This window comes from Plectropomus leopardus, chromosome 13 (genome assembly GCF_008729295.1).
Source record: "Plectropomus leopardus isolate mb chromosome 13, YSFRI_Pleo_2.0, whole genome shotgun sequence".
NCBI lineage: Eukaryota > Metazoa > Chordata > Actinopteri > Perciformes > Serranidae > Plectropomus > Plectropomus leopardus.
In genome coordinates this window covers 2,863,843-2,885,687 of record NC_056475.1, presented here as the reverse complement: position 1 = coordinate 2,885,687, position 21,845 = coordinate 2,863,843, and the positions used below count along the sequence as shown (strand labels likewise).

At 37.8% G+C, this 21,845-nt stretch overlaps 1 protein-coding gene across 1 annotated transcript in view; it reads left to right on the top strand.

The window, feature by feature from the left end:
• gabrb4 (gamma-aminobutyric acid type A receptor subunit beta4) overlaps nt 1-21,845 on the top strand; it is a 60,621-nt gene that overhangs the window by 21,922 nt on the left and 16,854 nt on the right. Inside the window, exons 3-4 of the mRNA XM_042499096.1 lie at nt 15,293-15,360; nt 18,668-18,888. Coding sequence (XP_042355030.1) covers nt 15,293-15,360; nt 18,668-18,888 — 289 coding nt within the window. The remainder of the gene's footprint in view (nt 1-15,292; nt 15,361-18,667; nt 18,889-21,845) is intronic.

The following is a 21,845-nucleotide window of genomic DNA, read 5'->3' as shown; positions in this document are numbered from 1 at the left end:
GGTGGCCTGTTTGGGCAATAAAACTGAACAGCGTGGCTTAGATCAAATCACACTGGGGACGTTACTGCTTTTATGCTGAAATATCGAGTACAACATTTCCAACATCTTTTTACTGCAGAGGTAATTATTAAACAATGAAAGTTTTTCCCCTTTTCTTCATAGACTGAGGAGTGTCTGTCTTCCTTTTTTATACTGACCACCTTCAAAGAAGTCATATTTCCTCACCACCTTTGTGTAATCCTCTCATCAGTCATACAAAAACCTAAATGTGGTGTAATGCTGCACTGCACACAATTAAAGGTTAATTCAACACACATTTGAAATAAAACACACCTTATTTAGATTAGTAATAAAACAGTCTAAACTATGCAACTTCTCAGTTTTTGTACTCTACAAAAGACACATCATACAACATATTAATGAAGTTAAAAGCACAAATCGTCTAGCCTGATTTGTATGGTTTTATCATACACTGTATGAAAGAATGGACATAGCCACCATGACGTCATCTATTGGTTTTTGGACTCAGTTTTGAAGCCTTGACTTTGGCATTTTGGCCAGCACCATTTTGGATTTTTAGATCCAGCAGAAACCATATTTGGAACTGAGATAACCATAACATTAAACTGCTAGTTTTGTTAACCATAGCTGCAAATGCACCATGTTAACTGTGAATGTAATTTTTGCACACACAAAAACTTAAAAACATTCAAACAGAATTACCAGGAAAATTGATCATCGAATTCCTAATTTTTTTTATTTATTTTTTTTATCATTTTTCAGCCGCGGAGGTTGCTGCTTGGGTTGTTCATCTTTTTTCTGAATGTTTTCTGTGCTTGAAAGACTTACTCTGTGTTGGAGTGGGCAACGTTGATTTTGTGAGGAAAAAAAAGGTTCCTAAATGTGTACATAAGAAATACACAAACTATGTTGCATATTTCAAAGAAATGACAGTGGAGAGCTTTTCCAGTGTTTCACTTGCCACAGAAAACAAGCATGTTATTGTGAAATGGTTACCGGGGAGCCCTGAACAGCAGGGACAACTACAAGGCTTTTAAATGTTTCTGAATATGTATTAGGACCACATGGAGGCTCAGTGGTCAGCCCTGTCGCCTCACAGCAAGAAGGTCGTGGGTTCCAATCTGTTCAAGACTGTGATCTTTCTGTGTGAAGTTCACATGCTCGCTCCATGTCTGAGTGCGTCTCCTCCGGCTGCTCCAGTTTCCTCCCACAGTCCAACAGAGATGCAGCTTAGGTCAACTGGAAACTCCAAATTGCCTGTAGGTGTGAATGTGTTTGTCAGTCTATATGCATGTTAGCTCTGTGATAGACTGGTGACCTGTCCAGTGTGTATTCTAGTGTCTGGTGCATGCTGGGATACAGGCCCTTGCAACCTAATAGAGTAACATGGAGAAAATGGAATTTAAAATGATCAGTTTACAGTATAAGAGCTTTGTGTTGATTTCTGACTTGTGGATTAAAACTCAAGTGCTCTCATTTTGTGAACGTTTTGGGATATTTAAGGTCTTGAGGATGCAGTATGAATAAATTCAGGCAGTACAGGCACATACAGGGGTTCCCTGTGGTGACCTATATAGCTTCATTCATAAAGACTATCTGCATTCACAACCTTGTGGACGAACGTGTCTAAACTGTAGAACTACCTCCCTCTCAATGAATGCAATACACCAGTCTTGACACATATCTGCTACCGCCTGACGATGATAGTATTTCAGGCTGATCATGTGTAGTCAGCAGACGGGGCAATACTTCCTCTTCCATTTCTGCTCATTTCTACAAACAGAATTCCACATATAAATGCACATAAATGATAAAAACAGCTAATGTAAAGGTAACTTGTTGTGGAGATTGCTTTTCAGCAGATGCATGTCACCTCTTCAGCGCATTCTCATTCTGAAGTCATCAAATGCCGCTTTGTCAGTGATTTTGATTTTGTCAGACGCCGATGCCGAAAGCCACGTTTCGTGGTGGTATGATACGCCGCCAGGTAGCGTCAGTTTATAACGCAGTCAGACGGAACACTGTGTAATGATAAATGGCCAGATGGTACCATGTGTGGCAGTATAATACATGGATATGAGGTACAAGGTAGATTTATTAGTCATTTTGAAGAGCCACTGGCTGCTCCATGTGCCACCATTGTCATAACCATAACAGTTGATAACACAGCCAGGTGGAACCTATTGCAGCTATATGATACGCCACTGGACAACGTCGAGTCCAGCAAACCCTGGACTTACATCTGGGAGCCTGTTGTTCACTTCCTGTATAATTGTAGAGAAAAAACATGATGTTTTTTCTAAACCTAACCACGTGCTTTTGTGGCATTTGCCGTGTGTTTTTTTTTTTTTGTGGGATACTTTTATAATAACATACCTTTTAATGTTTAGGTTTGAGAAAAGGTATCAAGTATTTTCAAAACAAAATGATAAAGTCACGAGCTGTTGAAGTAAAATTAGTGACTGGAGTCTGACTTGAGTCCAAGTCATGTGACCACAGTCCACACCCTGCTTTTTTACATTCACACAGAGCTGGAAAAGAATATTTTAGGCGTCTACATTTTATGACAAATTCCTCACAACTAGGCGTGGTAGTGTTTTCCTGAGTGATCATGTTTGCTTACCAATGTAAAGGGTGGGCATAAAAGCTGAGAACTGGTACAATAATGGGTTTGATAGACCAAACACTGTTGAATAACAGTTAAAGGCACCATTTTTACCTTTTTGATCTTGTGTATTTGGTCACAGTCGATGCTTGTCAAAGATTTGGTTTTGTAAACCTTTTTTTCATCCTCTGCAATTGTGTTGGTCGCATGATGGAAATAATTGATGAGGCTGCCGTATTAAATGCAGGAAGGGAAGAATTCGGTGCGACATAACATGTTGTTCTGTTTTTTAATTTCTTGAGAAAAAGGGCTCCATGAGGGCAGCGGCCATTGAAAACAAAAGCAAACACAGACTCGACTGGATAAATCATCATGCTTCTCTTGCAACACTGGAGGGAAAATGCTGCCCAGTTGCTATGGAACCCTCTGTTGCTAGGCAATGGGTTGATTATCAGAGTTTTTTTATATAAGAGGCAGAGCGGTGTTTTCTTTGCCGTCCACCAAATTTGCTTTCAGAACTGACAGGTTTTACAACTGACAGGATCTGTGGAATAACATGACAACACTATCCACCATTCGAATGCAGTTAATCCAGTTGGAAATATTCATACTCTGGACTGGTATTTGTGGCATACTGAATATTCAAATATTTAAATGAAATGTAAACATCATGAAAGGTTTCGCTAGGAAACACTGATGCTGGGGGGAAAAGCTTCTTTTTTCTATGCATACCATATAAAACTATACATTTGAGTGTGTAGCTTCCTTAAGGAGCCTCTTAAATCAGATTTCATCACGTACTGATCCTGTATGGGCTGCAACGAGATGCCCTCTCATCTGCTGAAAACTCATTTTTCTTGGCACAAGTACAGAATCAACCCAAATCTGCCAAAAGATTTAACTCGGCCCCTAATCTCCGCACCTGTTTGCTGGTAATTTATGCTGCTCCATTTATTAAAATGTCCAATTTATTAGCTGTGGAGATAGTGAGGTATCTCATAATGATGCCCTCTTGTGGTCGACTTCAGATATCTGACTGATTAAGTCCTTTATTAGTGGAATAAAATCAACTTTTTTTAAATAGTTGTTTTTTTTCTGTAAGTGTGTCCCTTTCTTTTTTTTTGCAGTCATAAGATTAAAGAGTGTGCTGAAAATTGCTGGATGTCTTAAGTGGACATTTTTAATGTTTGTAGTCCAAGAAAATGCTAATATACAGGGATCCCATGGTCATAAATATCTTGAAAAGTCACAGAATTTTACAATCTCATGTTCCAGCGTGGATTTTGCTCCTAAAACTGGATATTTTAAGCCATAACCGAGTGGTTTCTGTCTCTAAACCCAACAATAGTGCTGTTAAAACACAAGTTTTGACATATTTATTGAATGATAATGTACAAATGTAACATTTCCGTGGTTTGCAGGAACGTACATTTTTTCTGGCGATGAAGTTGAACGATAAATGTACATTAGGAGGTCCGGCTGACATCGATGAGCCATAATGGAAACATTTAGTGATTTTTGCTTATTTGTCAAGCACCCAGCTCTGGTTACTCTCCGATGGGCTAAGGGGAAACACATTAAGTAAAACTACATGCTATTACAGACTTCTTTACAGTTAAAGGTAAAGCCAGCAGACTGACGATTTAAATGTGATTTTATGCGCAACCAAGAAAGATATAAGATTTCTAAACCAGACAGGTCCAGTCTATTAGAAAAACAAATTTAACCAGTTGCGTGTCCTGCTCCCAAAGGGACACCTCTGTGCTGTCCTCAGATGAAGTTTGGATGTGTCTTTTAATCTTACGACCACTCCCTGACACTGAACTTATATTGTTTTGATATGAGCTGCCATTACCAAGGAAAACATTAAATAGGGCAGCCTCACCGCCCACTACATCAGTTTAGCTTGTCTGCCTGGAGGCTAGATAAGACTGTCAGACTGGAAGCTGAATGTGGCGGCACATTGTTGGGAGTTGAGAGGACAGCATACATACATAATAGGCAAAGGAGAGGACAGCTTGGCTAAATAAAAAAAGCAACTTGTCAACAAGGAGTGAAAACATGTTAAGCGCAGCGATGACTGGCTGCTTTTTGAACCGTCTAGGGAATCTACTCAACACAGCAGCTATTGACAAAGTTCCCAAATCCTTAAAACGTGATCCACGTCAATCGTGATGCAGAAATGTAGATGTTGTGAGGATGATGTGCTAGTTATAACCGTCACTGTGGGGATCATCAGGCAGGTAGCACCACTCAGTAAGCACATCATATAAATGTTCCAGCATTTACTTTCAAAATGCAGTTATGTTGGCATTATTAAGGAGGCATTTCCCATTAAAGATAAGAAGAATTAGGCCCATGACAGCCCAGAACGCTACGCAGTACTTATTTTTTTGCTTACAAATATGAACAGGATCCATTTTAACTGTCTCAAGCCTGATTACTTTTGTGAACAGTGCATGCCGTTTTATTATGCAATAAAAATACAATTTACCTTTGTTATATTGTTTAATTTATCACCTATAGTTCTGGCTTGTAGCACACAATCATCTTGTAATTCCCTGAAAATGTAGTTATGCCTTAGAATGTAATAAAACTTGCAGTAAACCCTTTGAAATCTCTACATTCAATAACAAAATAAGAATTACAAAAGAAAGAAGAAATTACACAAAAAATTGCAGTTACAAAAATGTAAAAATTACCTTAAAGTATTTTTAATTTTTAATTTTAATTTTAATTATGTAGTAACTTGACAATAGCTAACAATAGCTTTTTATAGATAATGACATGAAATGAGAATGAACCAACAAAACAAATAAAATAAGACAAATACGTGTTAAAATAGTTGAACCAAACTAAGTTCAGAGGGGCTGCTAACTCAAAAACCGTAAATGGTCCTATCTGGAGCTATTGTTTGGTTTGTCCTTCCTAGGCCACTGTAGAAACATAGCAGTACAACATGGTGATCTCCATAGATGAGGACCCACTCCCTATATATATATATGTATATATATATATATATATATATATATATATATATATATATATATATATAAACTGCTCATTCTAAGGTAACAAAAACACGACAATTCTTATTTTCAGCTGATTATACACTAAAGAAAATATACCTATTATATTATATTTCAATTTTGCCAATATACCATCCTAAATCCTACACACTGGGCGTTAAAATGTCCTCCAAGTAAAAACAACAGCCTGTTTGATAAAAGTGGGAGTGTAAACCAGAAACCAGATGACTTTTGTTAAAATACTAACAAGCTTAGCTGAGAACAGATGGCATGACAAGAGGCCTAATTCACCACTCTGGCAAGAAATTTGGAAAATATCCCTCTTTTAAGAAAGCTATATGGCAGCCTCTCAATTATTTAGCACTTTGTGATCGATACCTCATTGGCACGAAAACAACAGTGTGGTGGCTGATTTCTTCATGTTTACTGTCAATACATCTGTTGTTTCCTTGTTTCTCACCTTCGTAGATATTGAGTGTCCTTCTTGTTGCGTACAGAGTTAATTCTCACATTTTATTTCATAATAATCTCCTCTGTTGCCATAGAGAAAAGCTGGAGGATAAATTGCAAACCTTGACTTGATGCCCACCTCCAGAAGCCCCAGTGCTGGAGTAAACTCTGCCATTTGGAAGAGGGTTGGAATATTTTAATATGCCCCGAGCAAATTTTAAATGAAATCTAGAAAGTCTTTGTCATACAAAGCTTAATGCATTAGAACAATCCAAAAATACCATATGGAGAGTCCCGTGTTTGCTCATGGGCTGAAAGAAATTTCCTTTTTGATACCTGTCCGACACAGAAATTGGATAGTGAATGAAATGGGCTGTTAGATGCCACAGTAATACTCTGTATTAGTAATAATATTGCAACTTTATTGTCGTGTATATTTAATAGTTTAATCAAATGATATTACAACTTTATTCACATGAATTTGCACTTTTTTTTTCTAGTTATATTAAGACTTTTTCTCAAAATTGCAACTTTATACTTGTAAAAGGCCACGTTTAAAAGAGAACAACCCTATTTAATAGTCTTTACATTGCATTTTTTTTTAAAAATCCACCTTCATATGATAATATTGTTAAAACAATTTTCATGGACACGTATCCACAAAAACACCCAAAAACGTTGTAGTAATGACACACCATAGAAGACCGGACGGTACTCATGCATTCTGTGACCAAAAGCCCAAACCACAACAAAAGTTTAACTTCTTACGCATGAACCATTGCTGTGTAAACGGCCCTTTAAACTTTTTTAAGCTGTTCAGAGTTCGCGGTGCTATCCATGGTGCTGAAACAACAGCTAAGTGGAAAAGCTATTTGTCTTTGTCGAAGGTGGGCGGTTTGTGTGTGAACGAAAAGTTCTACCACGGACATTTCCACCATGTTTTATTGTGGACATTTATAGTTTGTTAAATGACAAGAGTTTTTTTTTTTTTTTACGTTGCATTTGCCTAAACTTTAAATGCCCTTTGTTTAGTGCACAAAGTGCTTCATTCTGCATGATGTATTCACTCTAAAAATGGCCTAATTATATTTAAGTGAATATCTCCTGTGTAAGAGATACAACTAGGAGATATACTCGCACATATTGCCGGCAATCTTACGGCTCTGTAACATTCTTGAGTGCATGCTGGTAGAACATGTAATTAATACTGTGCCAGACTTCAACTGCTCAAAATCCCTACAAATTTGTTTTTGTTTTTTTTTGTAAAATATCAGTAAATCAGTTTTCTCCTCCGAGTGCCGTCGTCCACAGTTCTGCAGGAGGTTCAGTAACTGGATGTTAGGTTCAGTGCATATTGTTTCTTTATCTATTTTTTAATGCACTCAGATGTATATAACCAGGCCATCTTTGGACAACTTTTGAAAGCTGTTTGTATGGTGATATTGGCTGATATCAATGTAAGATCAGGAGCATTTCAACGCTTAGTGGATTCTTGGGAAAGCAGTGGAAACTGTTCACACAATGATGTGGTAATTGTTCGGAAACAATATGGTTTGCTCTGGGACAGCATGTTCTTTTTCACTTCCTCCTTCATTTTACATAACATCCAGAAAATAAATAGTCTAAAAGGTGATTGCAGTCAGATCTTTGTTCATATTGTGGAAGAATTTCTGTGGAGAGAAAAAAAAATCATGTATTTTCTAGACAATGTTTGAAATGTTGGTCGATGGAGGAATGCTTATTTAAAGAATTAAAGAGGTTTTTTTTCTGAGGGAGTGTTGTTGCTCTCCCAACTTGTGAAGTGCAAGTGCAGGTTGCGGTTTTATTTTGAGAAAGCTGTGGTGACAAAGTGAGTGCCTCTGTTTCACTAAAGCAGGGTCACATATGCAGAGAGAGAGAGAGAGAGAGAGCGAGATTTGGTGCTTTCTGTTTTCATCTCGCGAATGAATGTACTTTGACATCTCTCGGGAAAACTGTTACTGGTTGCCTTCACAAAGTGCGATGGAAAATGGCCCTACTTTTTCCCTTCTTTTTTTTTGAAAGAGTTGGGTCAGGGAATATGACAAAGCTTCAGGGCATTTAGCGTAGTGGGAGGAGTGGAGGGGAGGAAATAGGATTGTAGAATGTAAAAGAGAGGATAGATGGGCCTTTTACGGTCAAGTGGTTTGCTGGTTAATATTATATATCATAATTAACCGATATCTGCAGGAGGGCCCAACAGGAAGAAACAATCTTTAAGTCTGTAGGTGAATAATTTTAACAGACAGTGGTTTCATGCCATCATAGTTGTGATCTAGATGCTGCTATCAGTATCGCTAAACCTTTTGAAATATGAGCAAATTGGCTTGATTTTTTTTCAATGAAACACGGAAAAAGGCAACGAGCAACAAAAAAAGACCCAAAATTGGCAAGAAATTTGAAAAAAGTACAAGAAAATTACCTGAAAATTAGTAAATAGGTAAATGAATAAGTATATGAACAAATTAATAAAATAAACAGAGAAATAAATAATGAAAAAATTTAAATGACAAGGAAATGACATGAAAAAGGTGCTTAAAATTCCATTAATTGTGTAAGACACAATAAGTAAAAATAAGCAACGACAGAAGACATTACCCAAATATTAGCAAGAAAATAAAAGTTAAAAGAAAATCAATTGAAAATTTGAAACAAAAGAAAATGGCCCGTGGATTTTGTATTTTGTAACATAATTTTAGATATATGATTATTGTATATATAGTTTTACCCTCGCTATTTTCTTTTTTTTCCCTAGAAATTCTTCCATCAGTTTTTTAGAATATCAGTGACTCAGTGACTTTTTCCCATGTTCAAAGGTTTAAATATTGTGAGAGGCGTCTGAAAGCAGCAGGAAAATGATGTCCAAGTTTCGAAGGGTTAAATCAAACAGACGCAGTTTTACATTCAAAGTTCTGTATGTCTTGCGACTCTGTGATGTCATAGATGGGTACAGTCACGACTGTCTCCCCTCAGGCTTCGGTGGAGTATTTCCTGACCCTAATACCTCAGATTTGGAGGATAGTACAGGATAGTACATTTTCTGCCGTTTCCAGCAGAGCTCAGAAACAAAGACCCAATTCATCCGTCATATTTTTCTAATCTAGATGTTTATCAAAGCTTTAACTAAATGGTCCGGTTGAGATGATTAATAACAAATTGTGTAATCCATTTCATTCATTTAGTAAATTTTTTTGTCTGCACACACAATTCCATGAAGCTGCATTGGTTGGTTCTGACGTTTCTTTCAATAGTGAACTTCAGAACAAGCGAACCAACTTGTTATTGACCGAGGCCGCCGGTGAACGCCAATAACTTGTTGACTTGTTAACGTAAACATAAATTGCCCACCACAGCTGCCACATGGTTTTCCAAGCAATTAGAAATGTTTTAGACATGTGGCGCTCAGCACATGCATTCCAATCCAATTACATTTGCAAGCTGCACCGCAATAGCTTCAGGTGGATTTATGCATTGAAGCGCCTTAAAGGTACAGTTCAACCTACAAACAAAAATGTGTATGTGTGTATTTCCTCTCATCTGTAGTGCTGTTTATCAGTCTGGAGTGTTTAGGCAGGAGTTGCTGAGTGTTGGAAATGTTGGCCACAGAGATGTCTATAGGGGTTTGCATTTATCAGATTTTGTTTTCGGTCATCGGCTACAATTATGAAAACAAGATAATTGAGATAAAACAATGATTGTGCCACATTCGCTTCCCTACTAATGCTCTAGTTTTGTCATGTGTTATAAATCAAGTGCACCACTTTTCTTTACAGTGATGCAGTCAGTATGCTTGGGCAGTATCATGGTATTAAGGTATACAAGGGTATACAGAAATCCTAAAGGCATGTTTTTTCAATACTTCCATAAATACAGGCGCTTCTTTTTCTATTGACCCTTCTTGAATGTAGTGCACAGCACGCACCTCCAGAGCTCAGTCTGAGTTCTCTACTTGTGGAACAGGCAGCTGAGCTGAAAGACACAGAGACACGTAGTGGTGGAGGGAGAAGTTATAGGACAGTAAACAGCCGGTGGCCAGCAACGGCAGAGTGAGACTTATTTTTTTACAGCTAACTTGGTTAATTCAGGTTTTTTTTAGATCAAAGCATATCATTACACTGAGGGAAGTGTGCATGTACTGCTAGCTAGCCTAGCACCACTGAGGTAGCTAACGTAACAGTTAAGCTGAGGAGGACGCCATAAATGTTTATATTTCATGCTGTCACGAGCACGAGCCTCTCATCCATGAGTAAAGGCATGTTTTCTTCTTTACTGTGATACGGTTAGTGAATGTACCTCAGTAGAAAGAAAAAAGTTCCTGCATGCTTACAACAAGGTCTGTGGATTATCTTGAGTAGCCTGGTCATGATTTCTGGAGAGACAAATTGTCATTGAGTTTTCAAAACATATTTTTTTTGGCAATTTGAGCACCACAAGCCATCTAGTCCCATTATATTGAAGAGAAGTCATACATATCTACGGTCAATATCTCCAATACTTAGAAACTTACACCAAAACAATCAAGACTGATAAATAGTGCTACAGGTAAGAGGAAACATATGTATTTTTTATTTTGAGGTGAATTGTCCCTTTAAGTAGGTTTAGTCAGGGATGTGCATTCATAGGATTTTCACCTCCTAGGTATTGAGCGACACGTCATCACTCGTGAATGATTCATTTGGAATAGTTCTGGTGCAGACACAGACTCAACAGTCCCTGCGGTCCAAAGTTGGATCAGGTTCTGGCAGTGTGCCCTGCAGGAGGGCGTCTGAGCCGCCCAGGCATGCAAACAAAAGAGTGTTAAACCACCTGTTTAAGTCTTATTCAGTGTTGTTCTTGGCTTTGCCATCGCTTCAGGTCAGCAAGAGTTTTGTCTGACTTTGCGTGGGGTGCTTCTGCTTTCATGCAAGTCTAGTTTGTGTTTGTTTTGACTGTGGGGATGAACTGAAATGTTCTGATGCAACATGCAATGAAATATTGAATAATCTAAGTGTGCTTTGTGGAGTTTCTCTATTAAAAAAATCACAAATAATTTTAGTTTGTTTTATTAGAGCAAATTGCCATTAAACTGCTACTGAAATCCTTCATTTTAGATGATGGATATCCCATGAATTTAAAAAAAAGGTATTGATGTAATCTGGAATCAGTATCAGTGTAAATGTACGGATGTTATGCGATAAAACAACATTTCCACATCCAAAAACAAATGAACAAGACGATCTAAGGTCCCAGGGTGACGGGAGGAGAGGACTACTAACATGCCGACTGTCTGGCTATTTAGTGGCTTTTCGGACCCTCTCAGCTGCGTTGTTTTGAAAAAATGCAACAGAAGAAACATTTAGCTACTTATTTAGATCATCAGTGAACAAGGAGGAAATATACTGTCCAGGGCGGCCGGGAACGCAGTATCTACGTTTCTTGTAAACAGTCTCTGGAACATTAGCATCATGCTACAATAACACCTGCATGAATTGAGAAGTAGAGTTGCAGAGGGCTGGAGTCTTTTCAAGAGTTTTTTTCTTCCTTTTATCTGTTCTTTACTTCATACCTTTTTTCATTAAGCAGCAAAATAAAGAAAACCAACAGCGGCCACTGAGAAGCTGTTACTGCAGGCAGTGGATTTTGCGAGTGAACTGATGTGTTGACACTGATTCTCAGTGTTTCATCATTAAGAAGTGTTTCTCGCTCCATGCATTCTCGGTCCTAACGTTGTCCTAAACAGCTAAACATGCTCCCCTCCTCCGTCCCTCGCTCCTCCAGCCTCGCATTGCTTCAGTGAGAATGATCAGGCCGCAAAATATGAAGTGCTGACACAGGGAACAGAAACAGCAGAAACATTTCAGTGATTGGTTTATGAGGCGGTGCTGAATCAGTATATTCAGATAATGTTTCATGGTATTCTAGTGGAAATGGCATTAGCATAAGGATCATAAACAACACAGAGAACAGCTGTACTACAATATGTGCTTTTTGCATGTATCATCACATTCAAGCGTCTCTTCTACTCCCCGATGTGGCATCACATTACTGTTTATGTATATTTGTTTTCTTTTTCATAGAATGTTAAAATAACAGGTGTAGGTAGTGTGATGTAACATGCTTGTTTGTGGACTCTCTTCTTTTGAAGCCTTGAGTTCAGCATTTTGGCCATCGCAATGTTGACTGGAGCTGTGGAGGAGCGAGAGTTGGATCTGCAACAGGTTCTCATCCCAACTCGTCACATGGTGCCACTGTGTCAGTGGACTTCTGAGTTTGCCGTTTTAGGTATCCTTCTGTGTCAGCTGTTTATGCTTTGATGATTAGGATTAGGCAATAACGTCATAAATGGTTAAGTTTTGGCAAAAGAGGCACATTGTAAGGTGTAAGAAAAAAAATCAACTCTGGACTTGCACATTAAAAGTCAGCTGTGCGTGGGACCCATTCACCACCCCTCCCTCACACTCTATGCACGAACTTGTGCTCTTTATATTACGTCGTCACCAGCAGCGTTATTATCTGACGCTGTCCACCAGTGTTGCATGCGCACACAACCAGTTCTCTTCAGCCGTGTTGTAAATTGACACCGCCCGTGCACGTTGCATGTAAATGTGCCCGGGGGTGTCCGACCATCTGCCGGCGTTATCATAATAATGACAGTTGTTCTGTCCAGGCGCATTCTCATCGAACGCCGTCCAGCCGCTGGATGCGGAGGCTGGCTTCGGGCATCACGCTTGTATGCCGAAAGCACTGACAGAGTGGACATATTTAATGAGTTCAGCATGAAAACAGGCTTGGATCTGGCTAAGAGGCTGAGGACACTATTTACAGTTACGTAACTTTAAGTCTAATAAAATGTAAACAGTGCAGTTATATAAAATATTCACCCCTTATACAGTTGTCATGAAAATTAGTAGCTTGAGGCACCAAAACAGTTTTTTGTACCAAGCTGTAAACATGCTGACTGGCTTCTGGAGTCAGCCTCAAGTGGCCCTTCAAAGAACTGCAGTTTTTGGCATTTCCTTGTTGGCTTCGTTTCTCCTGGAGGCTGCCACTTGATTTCCTCCTTTTCCTTCCTTGTAGACCCCTTTTCTCTCTCTCTCTGCCAGTCTTTTTGTCTATGTCCTTTTCTCTGACTCACTGTGCAAACGAAGAACATAAAAGACGACCCTAATGACAGGAAACTGTTTTCATGCCATCATGATCAGAAGCGGTCAGAAGTTAGCTGTCTGCTCTTTGCTGTGTTTGTCCTTGCACGTCTGTTTAGATCACTTGTTTTCACATTTCCTCTTTCTTTAAACTGTGCAAGGTCTCACTCCCCACACAATCCTATCTGCACAGAGTGACAACAACAACTGAAGTGTCATCAAGAGTCATCAGTATGCTTTTTATATATATATATATATTCCATGTTTTAAGTTAAAACATCATATGGTATTGACAGTTATGGGTCATGTGACTCACAGAGGACGGGTTGATTTATTTTGATGCTCTTTTGATGGATGTGCTGCACAAAATAGACTTTTTGCAAAGAGTGCATAGTGTCTGTTTGACCAGAACAGATCTTCCCTTTCTTCTAATCCTCTCAAAATACAACACTTTGAAATGCAAAAAGACAGAAAAAAAAGATCTTGACAGTTACTGTAGACAGCCTGTGTCACAGTGTTGTTTATGGGTTGCGGACTTGCAGAGTTCAGATGCCATAAATATTTTTGACAATGTATAAAAATTGCAAATATAACCCTAATCTGTCCAAATAGCCTTCACAACCCTGAAATAAAGCACAAAAGTGCACAAAAAGGCCACTCAACTTTACTTTTTTATGGGTTACAGCTAAAAATACACTCCAATCAAAGCTGTCAGTCTGCACTTTACCCTCACTAACTATAGTGTTTGTTACTGTAATAACAGCACAGAAACACAAACTGTGTGTCTGGCTTCTCTTACGTGCATGAAACTCATTGTACTTATTGTAGTACTACTGTTCTCTGTACTCTTGTATAAAATAAAAGAGGAGTTCAATATTTTGTTTGAACATAAATAATTTAGTTTGGTACCCAATTAGCAAAAGAAACTCTTGCGTTGATGGATAAAACTTCATCAAGTATATTTTTACATGAATACATTGTTTTAAGTCTTTAAATTATTTAAATAATTATCAAATAACTGTACAGAAAGCGTTATCACATACACTTGACTTAACACTTTTGGACTTATCACGCGATACCTTAATGGTACTGTTTACTGTTACACAGTCCTATGTATTTTTGAAATGCTATTTGTTTCTGGAGCTTTGGAGCTTTCTTGTTTCTTGTTTGTTTTCTGCTTCTTCTTTTTTTGTTTTCAGTTAATTGTCATAATTTTTCAAATAATTTTTCAAAACTTTCTGTTTTGTTTGACATTTGACATTTTTTGTTAAGTTCATTGTTGCCTTCTTCCCATGATTTTAAAAGATATCAAGGCAATTTGCACTGGTTTTAAAGGGTTAAATATGTCCGAAAATGTCCCTAAAATGTTGTACGTAGGCATATTTCTGTGATCAAACATAATCACACAGTATGAAGTCACTTTCCCTTGGCCACAGTGACTGTGGGTACATGAATGGATAGTCCTTGTAAACCTTAGGTTGTGTAAATATTAAAGTGGGCTAAGTGTTATCTGTACATGTAAGGGAGATGATGTGCATAGCTGTTTACATGTCTACAGCATGTACTGTAATCATGTAAATGAGGCACAGTCTGCTCTTCCTGTTCCCTTACATGCGTTGCTAAGCTTAGAAATTAGGATGGATGAGTGCGCTTTCCCAGCGATGTTTCATAAGCATAAGATGAGAGTAACTGATCTTTACTTTCTGTTCTACGTACAGTCTCCGAGCAGCAAAAAGATTTAAATTTTTCATCAGTGTCGTGCAACATATGCAACTAATGCATAATGCAAAAAATCTTCTATCTGATGTTGCACTTTTAACTTGGAATATTGAAATCCGATGTGTGGGGTGAAACCTCTTCTGAGTTGTAAAAGTTTACCACTATGATTGTGAAGAATCTGATGTGACTTGAGTGTGCAGCTAAAGTTATCATACAGAGTTGAGAAAGTCTTGAAAGGAAAAAAAAAATAATAATAATATAACAAAATAAAATAAATTGTTATCCTTGAGTACTTTTTCACTGACTTTGGTTTTTCCTTGTTCCCTCAGGTCCTCCAGTCATCGTAGGAATGAGCATCAACATAGCGAGCATCGACTCCATCTCAGAAGTAAACATGGTAAGTGACAAATACCTTTGACTTTATTTATGCCAAAATGTATCCAGTTCATCCTCAGTTTCCACACACCTCCATGCAAACAACCAGCCAGAGAGAGTTATCAGTGTATCATCAAATACATGATCCCTATCTGGCTTCCCACCCACAAACGATGCCAGTTGTAATTGTTGGACAGATTGACCAAACCAGATCAGGGATACCACTACAGAAAGTCTGTGGTTCTGGGAAATGATTTAACACATCCTTCCACTACGGAAGGACTGTGCCAGGGCAAATCTAGGTTAAATTTTTTTAAATTATTCATAAATAAAATAAATAAATAGATAATAATAATAATTACTAAACAGCAACTAGCAATAACAATAACAATAGAATAATAAATAAATAAATAAATATTATTCAAATTCATAATAAAAACAACTGTGAAGCCGGAGGTTGGGGGATAATATATCAAGAAAAAAACATAGAATTTCTGTCTTCCTTCCTGAGTGCTCAAGCACCATCTTTATAATATTAACATGAAAAGGTCTATTTAGCTATTCTGCTAAACTTTATGTGCATTCAGGTGCTTTATGCATCCTAAAAACTCAAAATAATAAGTCAGCTGAGTCTAGAAAATATTAAGCCAAACTTGACCTACATGGGACACAAACCCCAGTTTTCTGGGGGAAAGTCCTTTGACTGACACATTTGTCAACCGCTATACTATTCTTAATACATAACCTGACTTTTTGGCAAGAAGTTGGGGTTTTTTGTTTTGTTTGGGGGGGGGTTTGCCACAGATTTAAGGCTACAGTCTGACTGTTTGGTTGTTTGTTTATTTGACCTATGACACCATGCTTACATGTGAAACATTAAAATGGAGTAGGTGGGTTTTTTTTGTCGATGTTTTCTCGATTATTGATAATTGAGTTGAAGTGTAATTCTTCCACTAACAGACAGCACACTGTTTGGTTCTGGCACAGACTTGAGAGCAGTTATGAATGCAGGCTGAGTTGTGAAGACGGCCATGTGGCCGGCGTCTAAGTGACATCATTCTGTCTTCTCACGCTCTCTTTATTTCATTCAGCGTGACTCCTGATGGTGAGGCAGCTTTTCCGTTGTTTTGTTGTTTTCTTTCACCCTCGCGGCCTTTCTTTTGTTTGTTTATTTGGCTCACTTGCCTGTGACAACACATAGTGTGCGTGTGGAATTTAACAAAAGACGAGACGGAAACTTTAATGGATTTGAGAAAAAGCACACAAAATGGGGAAAATATGTAACTTATGATAATGCTGAATATCACAATACTATGTCTCACGAAAAATAAACATTAGAGTGTACTCACTTCTTCCAATCAGCTGTCTTTCTGCTTGTTGAATTAAAAAAAGAAATTATTTCCAGTATTTATATAAAAAGATTAGTTAAATTCTACAGTGCAGTTTTACTACTGATACTCTTTTTCAAAAGAAAATCTTAAAATTGTGCAATATTGCTGCTTGCTTTTTTTATGGACAGTCACATGTCCAATTAAAGTTTGTTGTCCGTGTTTTCTGTTAAACCAATTTGGTTGCTTTGCTAAGGTTGCTTTTTTCCTCAAGTCTGCATTCGAAATTGCTTATTTTTAATGACAGGTGTAATTGAAAAGGCAGTGGTGGAATAAGTATACAGTTCCTTTATTGAAGTAAAAGTACTAATACTGAACAATGAAAATAATCTGTTACAAGTCCTGCTTTAAAAATGTCACTTAAGTAGAAGTAAGTCAGTATAGTCAGGAAGATGTCCTTAAAGTATTAAACATAATGCAGAATTATACAAAAAGAAATTAGAGAAAGTCTTAAATGTTATCAAAATATTTATTTTTATTTTCAGTTTTTTTTCAGTTGGCTAATTGATTAATTAACAAATTAATTCAGCTGCACTTGTATAAACTGTTTGATAATTTAATTTATAACCAAACATCATATTTATAAACCCTTCTTATGTTTTTTACGGAAAAAAAACTTAATTTGTAAAGTAACCAAAGCTCTCAGATAAATATAGAGGAGTAAAAAGTGCAATATTTCCCTGTGAAAAGTAGTAAAAGTATAAAGTTGCATGAAAATGAAATACTAGAGTTAAGTGTAAGTACCTCAGATTTGTTCCTAAGTACAGAATTTGAGTAAATGTACTTTTTTTTATTCCACCACCGTGAGAGGGTTGATTCTTTTTTCAGTAGTATGGCTGAGTGCTCGTATAGACTTATGTGTTTATTCTCTTAATAATAAAGGTTACTTTTCAATACTTTGCATCATTAATTACAAACAGGATGTAAGGGACACCAGCTGTGTTAACATGACGTGTGCCGTTTCAACAGTTAAAAATGATCGGGGATAAATGGCACACAATATTTAAAGTCACTCGACTGTGTAGGTTGAAAATAGAGCCAGTGTGTATCTATCATACATCTGACTGTAGACTACATTACTCCGACCAGAGAGGTAATGATGCATTAGCAGGCAGACATTATATCTCCGCTCAAGCACTTTCCCAGTTTGATACAGCACCGAAAAGCAGTACTAGCACGGCTGTATTTATTGGTTTGCTGCTTATGTTCTGTTTTACAAATGCTGAGCAGTTAAGTATTTCTGATTGTGTGAAACAGTGAAGCATGATTTGAGAGCATAAATATGAAGTGGCCTAATGGCAGATTTGTTTTTTAATTGATGTAGCTTTATCAAAAGTTTCTAACAAAAGTTTCTACATTTTGTTCAGCAAGATGATCTTCACAGTTGAACGCCACTTTTTGGATTTTTGAGGTCTAAATGCAATTACCACAAATAAAAAGCAAATATTAGGCTGTTACCAAACTACACTGTGGTCGCATGATTTATCATCGCCACCACAATGAGGCTATAAAGCCGTGTTTGGTGCGGCTCGCTGTGATGACGTTCTGTATTCTCATTTAGCCACTTGTTAGCGACCACCTTTTTAAGACACATTCAAGCTTCAAAGTTCACAGCGGGGTGTTTACAGACATATTTTATGTCGTAGAACAAAATGTGAAAATCTCCTAGGCTTGTGTTAAGTGCAGATCTTATTACAGGCTTCTAACCAAATGCACGTTGAAAAAAAAATTGACTTCAAGATGAGGGAGCTGAAGGTGCTAAAAAGTCTTTGGATTTCTGGGTTTTAGGACTCATTACTGTGGTTGTCTTTTGCAGCAGAGGTCACTCCAACAATAAAAAAAAATAAACAGAAAAGACTTTTTTGATAAGTTGTTCCTAATGACCATGTGTGCAACAGATTTTTTATCTGTGACTTGAAATACGTTTTTCTTCCTCCGCAGGACTACACCATCACAATGTATTTCCAGCAGAGCTGGCGAGATAAGCGTTTGGCCTACGGAGAGCTGAAGCTTAACCTTACTCTGGACAACCGTGTAGCAGACCAGCTGTGGCTCCCTGACACCTACTTCCTTAATGACAAGAAGTCCTTTCTTCATGGTGTGACGGTGAAGAACCGGATGATCCGACTGCACCCAGACGGCACTGTCCTATACGGGCTGAGGTAAGAACGCTGGAGACTGTCTCTAGGTACATCAGAATTTTAAAATAACCTGAACCTGAACTTCTGGTAAAAGTTGCATTTTTCAAAAATACCACGGAAAAAAAAAGAATGATATGACAACAATTTCTGAAATTAATTGAGTATTGAGTGAGAGCACTTTAGCTGGCAGCAGCAAAACAGGCTGCAAAACCAGGTTTATTCTCTCCCTTTTCATACTGGAAGTTACCAGAGATGTAAGGTGGTGCGCTATAGAAGGGCTGGATTGTTTTTCTTTTTTTGTTGTTTGTTTTTTTGGAAAGATTTAATAATGTAATTTAATAATTTAAAAAATATGTATATACAGGAAAAATATATATTCGTGCTGGGACAGGCTTTACCCCTCCATGACCTTTAACAGCAGCAGCGCGTACAGAAAATGGACAGATGGCACAGCATTTAGAAATCTAGAGCATGATGAAAACACTTCATTAAATGTTAGACCGGAAAAAACAGCAGCACTTAATTGACAGATGAGAAGCATTTTAAGACTTTTAATTAGATAACTGCAGCCTTTATCATTTCTCTCTGTCATGTGACAGTAATACAGCGAGTGAACATTTTGATAAACTCACATGTGGCACCAGAAAAACAAGATCACCGCCGCTAGTATTTGGTCCTGTGGCAGAATCATGACAGATTTATTTTTGGCGAGAAAAACAGACTTTAAAGCTTTATTTATAAGTAAGCAGTCTACAAAGTTCTGAGTGTGACTCAGGACAAACAATAACAATGTTTGGGAAGGAGAAGGGTACATTAAATCCAAGATTCATTGTTCCAGAAAGGCTAAAAAAAGGTTCAAAATACTCGCCACCTAAATGTCCCAGATCACTGTGACAAACCAGACAATTCAGTCAACAGTAAATGTGCACACAGGGACCCATCCTAAACCCCTTGGGGACGGCTAAAAGTACGAAAGCTTCCAGAGGTTTGCTCGAGCTCAGAACGGATTGCTGCTTTTCTTAACACAAGTCATTAAAATAAAGCAGTTTGACGGAAGCGAAGACGCCGGGAACGTGTTTTGTTCCATGAATAAAAGAAAATGGCAGTGACAAGGTGTAGATCATATGAAGTAATGAATTATTAATGCAATAATCAGTATTCAGAAACTCTGAATTACTGAATTGGTGCTGACACAAAAGGAGATTTGATGGAAAAAGTTTTTTTTTTCTTTTTCCTTTTATGACTCTTCACAAGGTATCAGCTTTGTAAAAAATGCAATCTCACTGCTGCTGAAGACCACGTAGCAAATGCCTGCCGACTAGATGAATCTTTTAAGGTTTATTCTTTACCCTCTGTGACAATTGCACGTGAGCCTGGAAACGTCAGCTCAGTCACTGGAAGAAAATGTTGCCATTGTACGCTTTTGCAAACCGCAGTTATGTTATATTTGTTTGTTTCATACTTTTCTGACATCGTTTGTGAGCTGTCTCAGTCATCAGGAAGTGGAGGAAATGAGAAATGGAGTGACACCTGGGCGACACACCTGCCAAGCTATAAACTACTGTTCAAGACTCACACAGCAAAAACAGCTGTTTTTTACTTGGTTGTTGGTTGGCTGTTTTTACAGCAGCTTTTTAGCTCTAGAACATGGGTGTTTTTTCACGACTCATGGCTGTTATTCCAGCAACTTTTATGGGTGTTTCTATATTCTATACAACTCATCTCCGTTTTTTCTAGCTGTTTTGTAGTTTGCAAATGTGGACTTTTTTGAGACTCTTGGCTGTTTTTCCAGTGGCTTTTTAGCTCATGAACATGGGTGTTCGTCAGCGACCCATCCCTTTTTTTCCAGCAAAATTTTTCCTCCAAAAGGTATATTTCTTTTGTGGCCTATGGCTGTTTTTCTAGCAGCTTCATAGCTCCAGAATCTGGGTGTTTATTCACAACGTATGACATTCATTCCAGTGGTGTCTTTTTGCGTCCCACTTTTTTTTCAGCTGCTTTTTAGCTCCTACACGTAAAGATTGTTTTAGAGTCTCTGCAGTTATTCCAGTGGCTTTTAAGCTCCTGAACATGGGTGTTTTTTAGCGACCTATGACTGTAATTACAGCAGCTTTTTTGCCCTCGCCTGTTTATCTTGTGGCTTTTTAGCTCCTGAATGTGAGTGGGTTTATAGCAACCCATTGCTGATATTCCAGTGGTCTTTTTATCTTCTTAACATGGCTGTTAAACTGCCACCCATTGCTGCTTTTACAGCTGCTTTTTAGGTCCCAAATGTGGAGTTTTTTTTTTTTTTTTTTGAGACTCAGGTTGTTTTTCCAGCAGCTTTTAAGCTTGTGATCATGGTAGCTTTTGCAGAGACTCGTGGCTGTTTTTCCAGCAGCTTTTTGGCTACCAAACATGTTTTTTTCAGCAACGCATAACTGCTATTCCTGCAACTTTATTGCCCCCAAACGTGGGAGGTTTTTTTTAGACCTGTCACTGTTTTTTCCCCTGTCTTTTGTGAAGTTTTTCTAGAGACTTGTCTGTTTTTCTAGCAGCTCTTTAACTCACAAATATGGGTGGGTTTTTTTGCAACCCGTCACTTTTTTTCCAGGAGCTTTTGAGTGTCTGAATGCGGGTGTTTTTTAGTGTCCTATGGCTGTTACTCCAGCAGCTTTTATGCCCCCAAACATGGGGATCTTCTTGTTTTTTAAGTTGCTTTTTAGCTCTGAATCATGGAGTTGTTATTATTATTATTATTATTTAAATTTTTTTATAGAGAGAGACCAATGTTTTTTCAGTGGCTATTTAGCAACTGATGTTCCAGTGGCTTTTTTGTCCTCAAAAGGTGAATGTTCTTTTACGACCCATCACTGTTTTCCAGCTGTTTTTTAATTCCCAAACGTGGAGTTTTTTTGGAGACTCAGCTGTTTTTTGAAGTAAGGTATCTTTGGTTTGCAGAAATTTACAATGCCAACATTTTTTTTCTTCTGGCAGAT